The following is a 17,284-nucleotide window of genomic DNA, read 5'->3' as shown; positions in this document are numbered from 1 at the left end:
TAAATAAAAAAGCATGTATAATCCACTGGTTTGCCTTCGATTTTAATTTACTATTAAGCTAAACACAGATGTACTCATGTACAGCAGGAACAGAACCTATTGTATGTTACATTCACATAAGATAAAGTAAACTGGTTGGAAAGTTTAAACATTGTTTCCCAAGTTATTTGCTCACAAAACATGGTAGTGGGAGTTAATATTTAGCCATATTTTCTAAAGGAAATGAAAATCATCACACATTAAATGGTGCTAACATTACCTTGAATAGCACCTTGCACACTGACAGATTTCTAAGCACAAGTTGGGCGCATATGTGCTCAAGCTTGTTAAAACCAAACCATAAAAATTTCATAAAGGGTTAAAAACGATTATATCAGTATCACCAGCGGTAGTTTTTATAAAATAGATTTTTCATTTGATAGTAATAGTAATACCAGTGAGCTACAATCTCATGCCTGTAAATCTCCCAGTCACATGCTCTCCAAAATGATCTGTTCCAAAAAAATATATATTTATAAAATAAAAAATGTAATTCATGTCGAACCCTTCTCTACCCCAACCCTAATTTTCCAATATGATATTTATTAAAGTAGTTTACATCTGCCTGACCTACTCTACCTTATACAGTTTAGGGTGATTCTTAACTTCTAAACAGGACAAACAACATAATAAAATGAAATGAATGTACATTAAAATGATACCTATCTATAGTTTTTGTAGAAAATATAATAATTTTTACAAAGCAATATTTCCAAAATATCCTAGTATATCATAAAATATAAAATCTATGGAACACTTTATCTTAAGAAAAATTTTTTTTTCTGAATAAACAGGCCCAAAGTGAAAATGTAATTTTACTCTGGAATATACAGACCTTGTAGCGGTTAAGTAAACTTTGCCAGGGAAAATTTAAAAATATTTAAAATATTTAAAAAAAAGCAGCCCATTCTTTAAGGAAATTCTCACTTTGCAAATTGTAAATTCACTTTTGAGCAGCCTATACTCCTTTAGTAAATCAACCCTAGAAGAATTAAATTGTTGATACCATTTTTGTTGCTCTATCCATATGTTTTTTTCTTTTTCACTTTAACCTTTTTCTGTTGCACCTCATTTCAAGAGTTTGTATATTCATTTGAATTAAATATTTGTCTTGACACTTTTGTTCTATTTGTATAACACCGGTGAGTAACACTGAATACTTCTTAGACTCTGAATCTCTTAGAATACCATTCTACCTGCTAGTGACACATACAACCCCTGCTTTATTGAAAGCTAATATATTTTCCTTTAGTTGTCCATTATACATCAATAGAGAAGGCAAACCTTTGTTCAAACTTTTCATTCCATAGATTCAGTTATTCCATAGAGCTGTTGTTCTGTGGAAATTGGAGCAATCAACAAAAAAATGATAACATCTTACTTTATTGTAGCCAGGCTAGTAAAGGCTGAAGTCTGTCTGTCATTGGCTACAACATATTATCATATTCATATTTACAAGTGATTGCTGAAGTGCAAGCATTTACAATTTACAGTCACTTGATTTTATTTCTCAGAAATGTTTTTCTACATCAGAATGTTTTAATGTTCAAACACCTCAGTAAGGATAAGGAGACACTGAAATATAAACAATAAAAGTAGTCTGATATTCGATGGTGCGATTTGTGCTGTATGATAACGCCCTGACTTTCATTCTGTAGGTTTCTGGTTCTTTAAGTGGTCTGTTTGTAAATACGACACCTTTCATATTCTCTTCTCTTATAGAAAATGGAAGGGTAGGATTTTCATCAACAATCAGAAATGTTGTTCTTGGATGTAATATACCATCTTGTGTATAGGCGACCAAACGAATTAAGTCCTGGTTTGCGGCGATGCCAAAAGGAAGGGAAACCAGCTTGTACTGCAAAGCATAGGGGCTAAGAACACACTCCAGATCATTTGGTGCACAATTTTTCAAACAATACCTGGTGGTATTCAAAAGTAATAAATATTGTTAGTGACAATGATAAATAAAATACTCGTACTTTGTCCTAATTACCATGCAAATATTCAAATGCTTAACTAAAAATGATCCAACATTATTAAAAAGGAATATAACCTAGAATACAAACCTGGATTAAAATTTCCTTATCACTGTACTCTAGGAAAACATCTAAACGCTCAGATAATTAACATATATGTCTGAGCTGTTTCACTAGCAAACACATTTTCCTGTACACCCAGAGTTGAGATTTACATTCCTATCAAACAGCATAGCTAGGGGATCCTACTTTCTCCAGAATACAGTGGTGTCCACTCTCCACTCCCAGCTTGTAGTAAAGACTGAGAAGGTGTGGTTCTCTCCCCCTATCAGTAGGTTCATTGTTTTGTTGCTCTGTAAAGGATTTCAATAGGCTTAGTCATTAGTCAAGATGAATAATACTCAGTCATCTTGAGGTATTTACATTTGTTGCATTAAACTATATTTAATGGTTAGTAATTTAGACCTTATATTAATAAGTGAGGTGTAATTTTAACATCAGAGCCTGTAAGCTCATGGTCACTTCAGCAACCAAACAACAGATAGTGTAACAGCAGCAAAGCTACTAAACCATCTGCAAGCAACTCTTCTCCGCCATAACCCTTTATTTTGATGACAAAAAAAGGGTTAGTGGGTAAAAAATACATTCATTTAGTTACCTAAATGTAAAATAATACAGTTATAGCCTGGCAGAAAAAAATGACAGAAAATTTGCTTAAGATAGTAAGAGCTCATAATAGAAAGAAAGACGCCACACATTTCATGGAAAGACGTGTAGGGCTTTTTTTGTTGGTTTGCTTCCATATCCTGGCTGCAATTGATTGGTTTTGTAATCCAAGAAGACAACCATGTATTCAGGGATGCTACAGATGTATCAAGACAGATCAGCATAGCAATTAAACCTGTTCACCAAAATGAGCAATAAAAGTAATACGGGATTATTGTCCTAATGACACTACATACTACATGATATCAACTTACCCAGAAGAGTCCCGCACATAGTTAGGAGGACAGGGGGTGTCTATACATTGGTAGCTTCCTCTCATGTTGAAGCACATCTGATTTACTCCACACTGAATATTTTGAACAAGGCATTCATCTATATCTGTTGAGAGAAATACTTAATGAGCCCGATCTCCATATTTTAAAAAAATATTGTAGGTTACATTATCTGCATCTTGCATTAAATTATTTAAAGTGATAAGGAAAAAATAAATTAAAAGATGTTTTTTTATTATTGGCAAATTGAAGTATGTAAAGATAGATGTCCCTTCAGCTTTGACCCAAATCCATTTAAATCTCTTCAAAATAAAAAAAAAATTACTTTACATGACTCCAAAGTCCCTCACCAGCTAGGTTACGTTTTAGAATATATAAATATTAATATATATATATATATATATATATATATATACTCTCCTCTTTAGTGCCAACTAACACACTGGCCAATCTAGCATTGGTCCTCTTCCATAATGAAACCTAGCATTATTCAACCCATTTTCTGTATTGCTATAGAATCAAGGGCTCATTAACACATTTCAGCATTAAGGATTTGCTTATCGCTAGGGATAGAAGGATAATTGGACCTGCAACATCACTGGGCCAAATGCACCTTTAAAAAGTTATATACACATATTCAGAGATGCTCTGGGTTAGTGATCCCGAGCTTGAAGCTAGGCTTTATGCACAACACTAAACAGAATATGATATAAAAATTATCTATACAGTAATTTTTTTCTGCTGCTGTAATTGGGACAATAAAAAGCAGGCAGTGGGACAATATTTTAGCCTGTGAAGCACGAGGAGACTGGTGCATGGACTGGTTGCATAGACAAGCACTCCAACCACACACCAAATCATGCAAAAATCTTTTTAGAAGAACTATAGACAGTAGTACCTTGACACGTCTTTTCGTTGGCCATGAGCTGGTAACCAGAAGGACACAGGCACTGATAGCTTCCAAGAACATTTCTGCATTCATGTTGACACACATCTTGCTTTTCACATTCATCTAAATCTATAAAATAAGACAAATTAATTGAATGAAACATTTAAGATAAATAATGAACAGAATTGACTAAAGTAGTCAGGTTCACATACCTATGCACGGCTTTCCAGGGCCCTCAGACTTGAATCCACGAGGGCAAACACACTGATAACTTCCGCGTGTGTTTTCACATATTTGATTGCTTTTACAACGATGTGAAGAATCCCTGCACTCATCAACATCTAAAGTCATCAGAGCACATATATATATTTAGAAATACTTTATTATTTACTTTATTGTCAAGACTCCAGAAAACTAATAACAAAAAGTTATTGAATGACCTGGAATAAAACCCACTACTACTTTTTCTGCTTGTAAATGTAATCATGTTAGTGTAAATTAATAAATAATATTTTGTTTTAATTCTATATGTATGATTGGTTCTTATACATACATGCAATGGTTCCTGCAAAGTTATATCTTATGTATTGTATTAATTAATTTTTCACAAAAAGCAAGTGCAAGATTTACCCACATAAATACTTCTGTAGAATGTCTTCAGCTACCTGTAAAACTTATGCATTAAAAGATGAAAAGCATTGTAAAGGTAACTTTTATTTTTTTAAGCTGAAATTGTGGGAAGAGAATACAGGGACATTAGATAACAAATTCACTTTCCATTGTCATCCAATGTTCATTAAAAGTTATCATTCCAAAACTTTATATATTTTATTATATTTTTATTATTTATATTATATATTTTATTTTAATAAGTACTTACCTATCACTGCATTTTACTATCTAAAAACACTTACCTACACATGATCCATTTTCTCCCTTTGTAAATCCAATGGGACAAATGTCAATGCACTTATAACTCCCACGCGTATTTCTGCAAAGTTGGTCAGGTCGGCATACATTCTGATGACATTCATTTAAATCTAAAAGACAATAGTTATTTTGCCTAGCTTATTATCTATGTTTCACATTAGTAACTTCCTTTATGTAACCCGTACCCTATAATTAAAATCTAAAAGAATTTTCAAGGGCAAAAAAAAAGGTATCTAAATGGAAAATTATGTTTTGATTTTGGATAAAGTAATAAGCAGTTAGAACACTGGTGAGATTTATATAGCTGTGTCTCAGTTGGAGATATTCACTCTGATTTTCTATTTGTGACCATCAATGACTATACAGGTAGAACTATTCATTTTAAGTAAGAATTATGCAAGATTATTCAGATGTGAACTTATGATACAATAAAATGATTGAATCTGATGTGAATATTTAGGAAATACAACATGAAACTGATTTTTGGGATTCTGATGTGTTGTGAATAGACATGTTAGCAAATGGTAGTAAATCAATTCAATTACACATTTAATTAAATTGGATTTCCGATAATTTTTACATTAAAGCTAGAAGTTGTTTTGTAATTGTGTGTAATTTTTTTATTACATACTTGTCATATTGTGGCATGGAATATTGTCATACTGTGTGTGGTATGCTTCTATTACAGTAAAAAACAAAACATAATACATTTAACTTAACCCATACCGAAACAACTTTTGCCTTTCAAATGATAACCCGGATCACATCCACAACGATAGCTTCCGATGGTGTTGAAGCAGCGTTGATGACAAGGATTTGATTCCTGGCATTCATTAATGTCTAGGAAAAAAAAAGAAAAAAGTAAAGTAGCCCTAATATTCTATTCTTATGTTTGTGATGTTAGGGAATTACTAAAACTTCTTTAAACACTTCTTTAAGCACATTAACACAGAACAGCATTATAAAAGAAAAGGATATTAACACTGCACATTCCTAACCAATAGCTGTACTATAAAAGATAGGAAGAATCTATTTAGTGTAGCTGTGAAGTTAAGGGATGAAGCTCTTCTGTTGCTGCACTAAATCTTGTCAAATATTGCATCAAAGGAATGAAAACCTCCCACCTGTTAATGGAAAGTGTTCTTTACATTGTTGTAGGAGTCTTTTGCTGACTGAGTGAACTACATTCAGTACTTTTTTGTGTATAGATTGTAGGAGTTGATAAGGCAAGACTGGTGAAAATTATTTTCGGATTTGTCATTCATCTCTGGTCCCTGGCTAGTGGTCAGACAGAAATCATAATAAAAAAAACGTGGTAAAAGTTTGGAGCAGACACGAATCATAGTCAGTCGAGACAAGTTGTCAACAGGAACCAGAAAATTAATCAGAAAATCAGAAGCATGGTCTTGGGAAAAAGAGACTAGCCATATCATGAGATACTGTTTGTGCAATTCCAAATTACAGTGAGCAAGCCTAAAAGATTTCCTGGATATGACATCAGAGAAAGTGTGCAGCTGAATTTACAATATAAACGATCATGGAAAGTATCTAAACACATGAGCAAGATCTGTCCTGTTGAGTGGAGCTCCTAAACTGGATGTAATTTTGAATAGAGTTCAGAAATGGGTCTGTTTTGCAGAGACACACGTACAGCAGCAATAGCTGCAGACACCAAAACTGGTTTAAGTATGACAAAAATGACTTATGACACATTCTTACCTGTACACAACCCAGCAAAGTTACAGGTATATTTCATTTGTCCAATTAAGTGGTGAAATGCTTTTCATTCCCTTGAATTGCAAGACTTTAAATTTAAAATATTTGCAGTTATGCCTACTGACAATGTATGTTGATCAGAAGGTAGTGTGTGTGGCCTTATGTAAAAGCTCTTATTAGTAGCTGTCTACCTCTCATTCAAGCCTCATATGCAAGCCATATAGTGCGTGTTACTATATCCCTCCCCAAGACCAGTGACTGATGCACTGTGCAGCCAGACAGGAGCAAATTCTAGAAAAGAAATTGTAGCCACTAAAAGGTAAATGTAGGAATGACATTAAAAAAAATTGTAGATGAGTAACATTCATGGTGATATCTATATGGCTACGCATTAACTTTAACCTGGTAGTTGTCAGCGACAATCATCAAACACTGTACATGAAAAAGCAAGTTTTTAAGAGATTAAAAATTTAATGTGTAGCAATGGTATATTTCAGACACTGGATATGTATAAAACTGGGCTTGTGCAGGAAACCGTCTACCTCCGCACTGACAGCTGTCTGCAGTTAGTGTCAGCACCATAAAACAAACAGTTTGCTTCACTACTTGTGATACCATGATACTGAATGCACTGTCCTCAAATTAAAGTTTCTTTCCCATAGCTTAGATGAAAATCAGACGACCAGACACATTGATGACATCATGAAGGCAGCTCATGCAGTTTTTACAGAGCATGGCATAGATGAATGGATATAAAGGAAAGGAAATAGTGACTTAAATTAAACATCACCTTATATCTCTTCTAAAAGTGCTATTTAGAAAACAGTTTTATTGGTATACCAAATGTCTGTTCTTTTAAAGTGTCCTAGGGATGCCTTAGAGATAGAGCATAAAGATGGAACTCCCAAAAATAAGTTAGTAAGTCATAACTGGCTGGAGAGGGTAGCAGGGCCCATATCAAACTGATGTTTAATTCCATGGTGCTTTACTCTCTACACTTGCTACCATCCAATGTCAAACTCATTCCCTGTCCCTCTGGGGACAGTACAGTGTCAAAATACTTCTGATATTGCCCACCTTTTGTATCACCTCCTACACCACCTCTTGTGGATTAAATAATGCAAGAAGATACTCCTTAATAGCTGCTCAACTAATGGCCGTAATACTAATTTGTTGCTCTTGACATAAAACTTTGTTACTTATCATTTTGTAACAGTCATGTAACGCAGTGTTTTTCAACTTTTTTTGAGCCACGGCACATTTTTTTACATTGAAAAAATCCTGCGGCACACCACAAATCAAAAATGTTACAAAATGACACTCTGTAGCTAATTCTTTTGTCTCTAAGAATAAACAAGAAAACTGTTACCTACTGCCACCCACTGACATGGAAGAGTATTACATTACTCTGCCAGTCACTACAGCACAGACACTTGACAATGGTAATTAGATAATTTCCCACGGTACACCTAAAGATCTCTCATGGCACACTAGTGTGCTGCGGCACAGTGGTTGAAAATCACTGATGTAACGGATGTTACATTAACTCTGATTTTGATATTGTAATCCTCATACCCTTTTGAACCATTTGGGTTCTCAGGGAACCTTAGTTGCTAGGTGTAGACTCACCAAACTCACATAACTATATAAAATATTTATATGTTTATAAGCAGCAAACGTGAAAGTGGTAACAGGCATCTACCAGCAGGTAGTTTACCCTGCCACAAACTTTGTGAATTGTAGTCATTGAACCCAACTGATGTGTCACACTTTCTTCCGTCTCACTAAGGTGCCGGCACCTCTCTCCTGCACATTTTCTGACCCTAGGTTCACCCAGTTTTATCAGTATTGCCTGCTGGCCAATCACAAAATAGCCTCTTACTTGCCCCTGGCTATATAGCTAGCTCAGACACAGCACCCTGCATTCGTGCAATGTGTCTCCACTAGTGCTGAGCCCCCTACTTCTGCCAAACATTTCCTCTACACCTGTTGGTTATTTAGTACTTTCCCAGTCCAGCTCCTGTGTTAACACCTTGTTGCCCAGGCTGTTGTTTCCCTGCCTGTTCCCTTGTGCCAGTGTTCCTCTGTGTCTCTGGTGACCCCCGTGTCTCCCATGTCACCTGTGCATTCTGTCGCTTCCTATGTCTTCTGTGTTCCCCTGTGTCACCGGGGTCTATTTCCTGAATTTATGGTTCTTGGGACCTGGCTTGTTCTTGACCTTTCTTACTTGCTGCCTGCCTCAACCCTGGCCTACTTTGACTTTTCTCCTGCCTAGTGATTTGGTACCGTGCATCACCCAGCCTACTGTGGTGTGCTTAAGGATTGAAATCTGGCAGCTGCTTAGATTCTGTACCCTGGCCCTTGCCAATGTTCACACCACTACTGTGCAAGTCATAGCGCCCCCCGAGGCTCTGTCTCCCAAAGCGTAACATGATGTTTATGGAAGACAAATCTTATTCTTAAAGCAGGGGTGTCAAACTCTGGCCCGCAAAGTCATTTTGTTTGGCCAGCCCAGGATTTAGGAAAATGAATGGCATCTGGCCCGCCTGCTCGCAAATGCCTAATGAATTGCAGTCCCGGCATCACTCGCATCTTGCGTCTATGTAACACCTGTCTGCTTATGCGGCTCCACATTGGGCAGTTCCATAGACGCAAGAAATGCTTCTGGAAACAAAAGTACAAGGTAATTATCTGTGTGAAAAGTGTGAAACCATCAAAATGAGATGTCACTCTTTTCTGTCTCTTTTGTAAAACACTTTCTTTTTCTTTTCTAACAAGAGTTTTGAAGATATGATCACATATTTTTTACATGTGTAACATTCATTTCATTTCTTGGTGTCAATTGATTATTAACATTCATGCCATCTTTATTCAAATCTATTTATGAACTGTAGCTAGGGGCCAATTAGTGCATACATTGCCCTGCCAAGTATTTTCTTGTTCCAAATTGAATGTTAAGCAATACCTCTTTGTTTCCATATAAAAATGTTTTATATTTAATTTGAAGGAATTACTTCCTATTTTTTAAATACATTTCAAGTTTGGGCCCCGACTTGGTCTGAGTTTTTAATTTCCGCCCTCTGTGAAATTGAGTTTGACACCCCTGTCTCAAAGGGTAAATTCTTCCTAGGATTTTCCTCTATTGATCCATTCAGTACTGCTTATTTTAGAACTCAGAAGAGGTGCTAAACAGCAGAAGTTCCCATCAAACTCACTGTTGGATTTATCTTAATCCTTATCCTTACACCTAACTCCCACACATTTTTCTTGGATAGAATGGAGAAGGGTTAGAGGTCTGAGAGATTTTCTTCCCCCCCCCTACACCTGAGATTTGAAAAAAACTAAGGGATAATTTCCCCATGTTAGGGGAAATGTGTCAGCTTTGAAACTTGTCATTGTCACCCTTTAAACATGCCAATATATGTGGGTTCAGATGGTAATAAATAGTAAGGAAAGACATAGACACACTTAAAAGCTAACCTAAAATTGTAAAATCTAAATATATAAGTAAGGGCAAAAGCCATACTGCAATTAGTGTTTTACTAACTATACACAGTTTAGGGAAAAAAATCATCCTAACACTTAGAAAAAAAAAACATAAAAGTATGAATTTGTAAAATTTTACAGGATTTAATATTGTTAATACAAATCTGTTAACACAATGATTTACAGATACAGTACCTTGACAGTCCAGGCCATTTGAAGCAACTGTGAATCCATTTCCACACTTCAGCACACAGTTATAAGAACCCATAGTATTTTTACAATCTTGGTTTTTGTGGCACACAGACTCTTCCAGTGTACATTCATCAACATCTATAAAATATCACATTCTATCACATTTTGTTTGCAGTGCAATATATATAGAGATTTTTTGTTAATTTAAGTTGCATTTACACACATATCTTCAACTGAAGTGCATGTTTAAGCATGGGAATAGTAATATGCACAGGGAACATAAGTGGTGTCCACCCCTGGCATAAAACTAATAACTGAAATTTTTTTGCTGGAAAGAATGACACTCATTTCTCAGGGTGGAGTAGCATTCAGTCTGAAACAAGGGATTCAATGCTGTAGGTACCTCTAGGTATCTGATATTTTTCCTTGAACAGTTTTAAAGTAAATTTTAAAGACAGATAAAGAAAATGTTCTAAAGATTATGTAATATTTCAGTGCAAAGAATGTCTTGTGTTATACTAAGTAAGGTAATATTTTCAATGCTCAGAATAAAATGTGATTGGTTTATATGGGTTAAAGTACTGTACTTATAACTATTGGAGTTTTGCTGTCTAAAGTAATAACCCTGATTTCGTTTTGTTATTTTTAAAACATGTATAGAATGTATGAATATTTTCTACAAATATAACTAATCTAAAGAAATAAAAGTTGATGTTGAGTTTCAATTAGAACCATTGTTAGTTAGAAAATATTTAAATTGCTTACCATGCATAAAAATTTTAACAATGGCACCCTACTTGATAGGTTTTATGTAAAAGTTCGCTACAGAAGATAAAGCCTTTAAGTAAGTTCTGTCAAATTCACCCACTGTATACTGTGAAACTGATATATAAAAGAAAAGCATCCCTTTTTTGTACAATTTTACCAAAGCAAGTACAAGATAGCTAGCTGCTCTGAAAACCACACATACTTTCCCACAGCTTTATTTTCCAACCCTGTGAAGATTACCGGTAGTTTGTTTCAATGTTTGTGCTTTAAGTGTACCGTGGTATCCACAACATAGTAAGTTGGAGAAAATATGTCATAAATAATTTATTTATTAGGAAAAATACCTAATAATCATTCATGGTTACAGAAGTGTCTTGTGATTTGTGTACACAAATACTTTTTTTGTTTTGCATTCATGTAAGCCTCCTTTTTCTTTAACTTTAAAAGATTGCTACAATATTACCAAAAAATGGATAGATTTTGTATACTTGAAAAAGTATACCTGTTCCAGAACAGGCAAGGTTGGGGATATCAGAAAAAATGCTGTAGAAGTGTTTTAGTTAGTACGGGGAGAAGTAGTGTGGAGGGCATGCAGGTAGGCAGTATGTGCTGCATACTTCCTACCAGTATGTAGTTACATACTATGTTAGGTTGAAAAAAGACATAGGTCCATCAAGTTCAACCACTAGGGCAATAAACATATTCCAGAAAAAAGCCCTATAGACATAGTTGATCCAGAGGAAGACAAAAAAACCCAGTTTCAATTTGTTCCAATAGGGGAAAAAAATCCTTTCTGATCCCGTAAGGCAATCAGATGTCCCCTGGATCAACAGTCCCTGATGTCTTTACGTTAAAACTTTAATACCCAGTTATATTCTGTGCTTCTAGAAAAACTTCCAGCTTTTTCTTGAAGCAATCTATAATACTTGCTAAAACTACTTCCTGAAGGGAGCCTATTCCACAATTTCACAGACCTCACAGTGATAAATTCCTTTCTTTATCCAGAGGTTAAATTTTTTTTCCTCCCAACGCAGAGAGTGCCCTCTTTGTAATGACCTTAAAGTGAATAATTGAGAAGTTGAGTTCTGTATATGGACCATTTATATATTTTTATAGGATGACCATATCCCTCCTTCTCAAAGGAGGAGGGAATGGCAGCAGGCAGTATGTATAGGGAAGCATTACAAAGCATATGATGGTGAGCAATGTGTACTTGAATGAAGTGTGGTGGATAAGATGTGCAGCAGAGGAGTGCGAATGGTATTTTGGGGGATAGCATGTACAGGAAAGGAATGCAGAGAGTGTAACACCGTAACGGTTGATATTATGTGTGGGAGAGGAGTTTAAAGGATATTACCGTGAGGAGTATGTGCAGGAGAGGAAATAGAATGGTATTATAGTTGGAAGTATGAGTATGCTGGAGAGGAGTGCACAAGGTATTTAAGCAGGCAGTATGTGCAGGAGAGAAATAGGAAGGGTATGACAGTGGGCAGTATCGCAAAAAAATAATGTGGATGGTGTGCAGGTGGAAAGTATGTGCAGGAGAGGAATGCAGAGTGTATTCACAATCAGATTACATTGTATGGGTAGGTTTGCCCAGCAGGAATGTCTTCCAAAGAGGCAAGGTGTGTAAAATAGGCTTGGAGGAATATATTTTATCTGGGAATATCTACTGTAAGGGCATGATGTCAAGAAACTGTGGAGTGTTTACTATGGGGACTGATGAGATATAAGCTGGTTGGGAGAGGACAGTATGGAGAGATCTGTGACATAAGGTACCATGTATGGTGTGGATCTGTACACCATGGACCTGTGCCTTGAGCTAACATGGATGGTGAGGAAAGAACTGTGAAAGGAGCTGGCAAAAATAGAATGGAAAACCTGTGATACTAGCTAGCATGGAAAGCTGCAACACAGAAGTGAGGCATATATATATATGCAGAAATTAATATACCACTTAGAGAATTATTTGTGTTTTGGGGTCCTGAAAAGTAACAGAGCTTGACTTCCCATATCACACTGCCTGTTTTCTTAGTTTTGGGTAAATGTATTTATTTATTTTTCTATTTCTTTTTAAACCAGTATTTTTGTTTTTACTATTTATTGTATATACAGTTCTGTTTTTCTAATAAAGTCACTGTATTCTTTAAACCAGTTGTGTTTCCGTGTTAGCTACTGAACCCTGTAAACAACAAAATATAAATAAGATCATTTAAATAAAATAAATACATTTCTTTTAAAGTAAAACTCCAGCCAAAAATAGAATTACTTGCATAATAAAGGATAAAATAACAAAACCATGTTTTACTGCATTATTCAGTTTCAGTTCAGAAATTGTCCTTATTCCAAAGGCTAGTGCTATTTATGCTCCTTGTTTGCACATGGACTGATTTGTGCTTCTACTCTCCTCACACACCCCAGCCTTCTGTGCAGCAAAAGGTTGTTCCCTGGTCAAATTCTGTTTTTTTATCTCCATCATTTAAAATAAATGTAGTGTATATAACATTGTTTTTGAAGCTGTACTAATGTTTGTTTTTTATATCTGTCCAGAATTCTGCTTTTAAATGTTATCCACTGTTTTGGGTTACTACATGTCGGTCAACAATTCACTTTATGTATCATATAATGTCATGAGAATTTTTCTTGAATGCCGTTGTTATGGTCTATGAAAAGCAATTTCCAGAATAAAAAGGTTATTGCTCTGGGAAAAAAATTAAAATATATTAAAAAATAAAAATACTATATTTGAAAAGACTTAAATGCCGACAGTTTGGTTTATTTGGTAATGCATATAACATCAATATTTATAGGGTTTCCCCTGAGCTTACACTTTTAACATTTTGCTTCACTTTGACTAAAACCACATGTGGTGTGGAAACTCTGCATGTTTATGCACAAAGCTAATGGATGTAATAGTAACTAAATAGAGCTATAATGAATAATAAAGCACAGTTATAAAATAAAGCTTACCAAGACATGTCCTTCCATCTGCGGAAGTCATGAAGCCTTTGGGACATGAACAGTAGTAACTTCCCATAATATTATGGCATGAGTGTGAGCATGGGCTGTTGATGGCACATTCATCATCATCTGGAAGTATTCAATAAACATAGGTTAGAAAATCTTTTGTGGAAAAACATAGAGATCAAACCATCTGGCCCATAGAAAAGAAATTAAAATGTTTTCTACACAACTTTAAGCTAAAAGTTGCTAGGAAGCACTTTTATCATAACAACCCAATAAAAGAACTATGTATAATAAAACTTGTTTAAAAATCTTATTTACTTTTTACATTTATGCCTTGAAGTGGACATGAAAACTACTGACCAAACAGTCCTGGATTGTTATTTCTAAGTTCTTCTTACTTTCCCCAAGCTTCCCTATGGCAGTGCAAACATTCCTCTTTTTCCCATTTTCTTTAGCCCAGCCTGGTGTTTATCTGTCCCCCAGTGGGTGCATTGTTTTGCAGGTTTGGCATACAGTCATTTACACCATATAAACACAACTCCCTGCCTGTCCCAGGATGTCAAAGGATTGATTACAAGAGTGCAGCAAAAAAAAAAAAGTATATGTAATATTAAGAGTTCATCTAAATAAAAGTCTCATATTATTTAAAGTTTCTGGTTTAGTACTGAAAACATTTGCTAACAAATAGCAAATGACTTTTAAGAGAACAATTCCAGGTTTGCTGGATCACCCAGCTTCACAGATGAAAGCGTATTCTTAGGTCCTATGTAAACCATCAGGTCTGTACAAGCCCTAACAGATATCACTGTTGAAGATAACAGTGCACAACAACGTACACAATCATGGGACAGGATCACATGTATTTTTTTTACATTTCTTGTACATGAAATGGACAGGACACTTTTACCTCAGCATAAAAAAAAAAAAAAGATTGCAGGCTGTGCTGATTAATGAATGTGCCGGTTAATGAATGCACATTCATTGATCAGCTCAGGGTGCGATCTCCAGCACTAGAAGTTAAATAGGGACAAGTCTCCCCATTCAAAACCTCTAGTACTCTCTGATTGGCTGAGGAAAGCTTTCCTCAGGCACCTCTAGTGCCTCTAGTGCTTTCTGAGCACTAGAGGTTTTGAATGGGGAGACTTGTCCCCATTTAACCTCCAGTGCCAAGGTTTGCACACAGGATTCCCAGGGCTGAATGAAGGATTGCAGCCCTGAGAATCCACTGCGATCCCGGGGCACTAGAGGTTAATTAACCTCTAGTGCCCGGGGATCGCAATCAGGAGGATTCTCAGGGCTGCATGAACGATTGCTGCCTTGAGAATCAACTGTGGTCCAGGAGTAATAGAGGTTAATTAACCTCTAGTGCCCGGGGATCATAATGATTTCTTCGATATTCGGATGGTTTGGCGAAATCGATTGGCCGACATTTCGCAGACCCATCGGAAGTTTTCGCGAGAATGCCACAGGCATTCTCCCTCATCACTTTATATAAGGTTTTATAAGGAATACAAGATTTTAAATTCAACTACATGGTGGTAAAGTGTAAACATTTACAATAAATACAGCTTTACTAGCACATCAGTCTCAGTCATTAAAGCACTGTAACATTGTACTTGAATGAATAATAATTTAGTTGTATTTATTGGAAATAAACACTGAAGTTTTGGTGGGATTATTATGTCAAGCAGATTTACAATTACCTTAAATATTATAGTGGACATAGACTTTTCTGGTGTTTAGGATGATATCTGATATGCAGAATGCCCAATATTGGAAACAATTTAGCCAAATGGTCACTAAACTGAGGATATTCAAACAACACTAATGAAAAGAACAACAGTTTATGATTTGTGTTCAGTGCAACAGGTTCTTGTTCCACCTATAATTCATACCTTTGGAGATGAAAGCATGCATTTGAAAGGTTAGAGTTTCTTCTAGTGGGTTGTATTCTGCTCCTATAGAAGACACATGCAAAGTCTCTACCATGACAGGCATTTTTCCATTGCTGGGGTCATAACTGACAGTGTGATTCCATGTGTATGGCACACTCACTTCATCCTGATTGAACATTCTTGTTGAATATGCATAGAGTTGCCCAAGGCCTGTCTGGATATAATCCTCAGTGTAACCCTACAAAAATAATATAAGGGAGAAAATATATGCATAACCAATAAAAACATGAATTATACTGTATGTGTTGCCTTTTCCTGGAAAAAAGTAATTGAGAATGTAAAAATGTGTGAATATCTGAAACAGACTGTATAAAGCAAAAAAAAAAAAAAAACACAAAAGTGACACTGAATGTACACAATGTACAAACAAGATAGTGAGTCATAATACAAGATAAAGAACAACTATAATAATAATGCATGGTTAGCTTTGTTAAGATCATATAACTAAAGTTTATATTGTGAAGCAAGTTTTTGTACAACTATTAAGAACCTGCTTGAAAAGGCCTTTTGAACATTATCACTAATAAAGACCCCTATGTACATATCAAAATTATGTGGATTCAGTTATTAAGTTATAGTTTAAACAATATTAAAACCTTGAAAGTTATAATTGTCTGCTAATTTTTACCTTTAATTTGATGTTAGTAGCAGTCGGAAGCTGAGGAATATATCCTTTCACCACTGTGTCCAGCAAGAGGAAGCCTTCAGAATCAAGACCATGAGCACTGTGAGTGATTCTCAGGATTTCTCCTGTATAATAAGACATATCTAGATATGCTTAAAATATTAGTTGATTTTGAATAAAAAACAAATTGAGTAATAATGTTATTTGGCCTTGTTTTTTATTTTAGAATGTGGGGAAAGGATAATAGGTGTTTGGCATTAAAATCTTTTATTGAATAATGTAAGATATTTGTAAATAAATTGTTTGGATTAATGTTAATGCTTAAATCTGAAAGTCTAAAAACAATATAGTATTTATATTAGCTTAATTTGTATGACTTTTATCTACAGACCTGTTGCAAATTCCACTTGGGATTCTCGGATAAATACACCACCCGTCAGAGTAAATCCATTTACTGCTTCTCCTCTTTCTTTTGCTATTGTCCAATAAATGGGATTCAATAAAGATGCAAGATTTCTCATAGAAGAACCTAAAATATATTAAATGTAAACATTAGTAAATACACACTACATAGATGCAATTATTAAAACACAGCTCTCTATTTCGTATCTTTGTATATGAGAAAAAAGAAGTAAGGAGGAAGAAAAGAGAGGATGTGGATAAGGGGAGAAAGAACTGGGGTGGATCCAGGTCAATGGGTCCCACAGCCCTAGTAGCGCAACCATGTAACAAGGGTGCAA

At 35.3% G+C, this 17,284-nt stretch overlaps 1 protein-coding gene across 1 annotated transcript in view; it reads right to left on the bottom strand.

Annotated features, from left to right (window-relative positions):
• Positions 1–1,402: 1,402 nt before the first annotated feature.
• HMCN1 (hemicentin 1) overlaps positions 1,403–17,284 on the bottom strand; it is a 132,611-nt gene continuing 116,729 nt past the window's right edge. The window contains 12 exon segments of the mRNA XM_072420118.1: positions 1,403–1,961; positions 2,999–3,122; positions 3,915–4,034; positions 4,118–4,246; positions 4,820–4,945; positions 5,562–5,675; positions 10,233–10,367; positions 13,968–14,120; positions 15,175–15,221; positions 15,847–16,097; positions 16,548–16,669; positions 16,936–17,073. Coding sequence (XP_072276219.1) covers positions 1,595–1,961; positions 2,999–3,122; positions 3,915–4,034; positions 4,118–4,246; positions 4,820–4,945; positions 5,562–5,675; positions 10,233–10,367; positions 13,968–14,120; positions 15,175–15,221; positions 15,847–16,097; positions 16,548–16,669; positions 16,936–17,073 — 1,826 coding nt within the window. The 3' untranslated portion in view covers positions 1,403–1,594.

The sequence above is a fragment of the Pyxicephalus adspersus genome, chromosome 8, assembly GCF_032062135.1.
Source record: "Pyxicephalus adspersus chromosome 8, UCB_Pads_2.0, whole genome shotgun sequence".
NCBI lineage: Eukaryota > Metazoa > Chordata > Amphibia > Anura > Pyxicephalidae > Pyxicephalus > Pyxicephalus adspersus.
The sequence above is the reverse complement of the archived record's forward strand: the minus strand, read 5'-3'. Positions and strand labels throughout refer to the sequence as shown.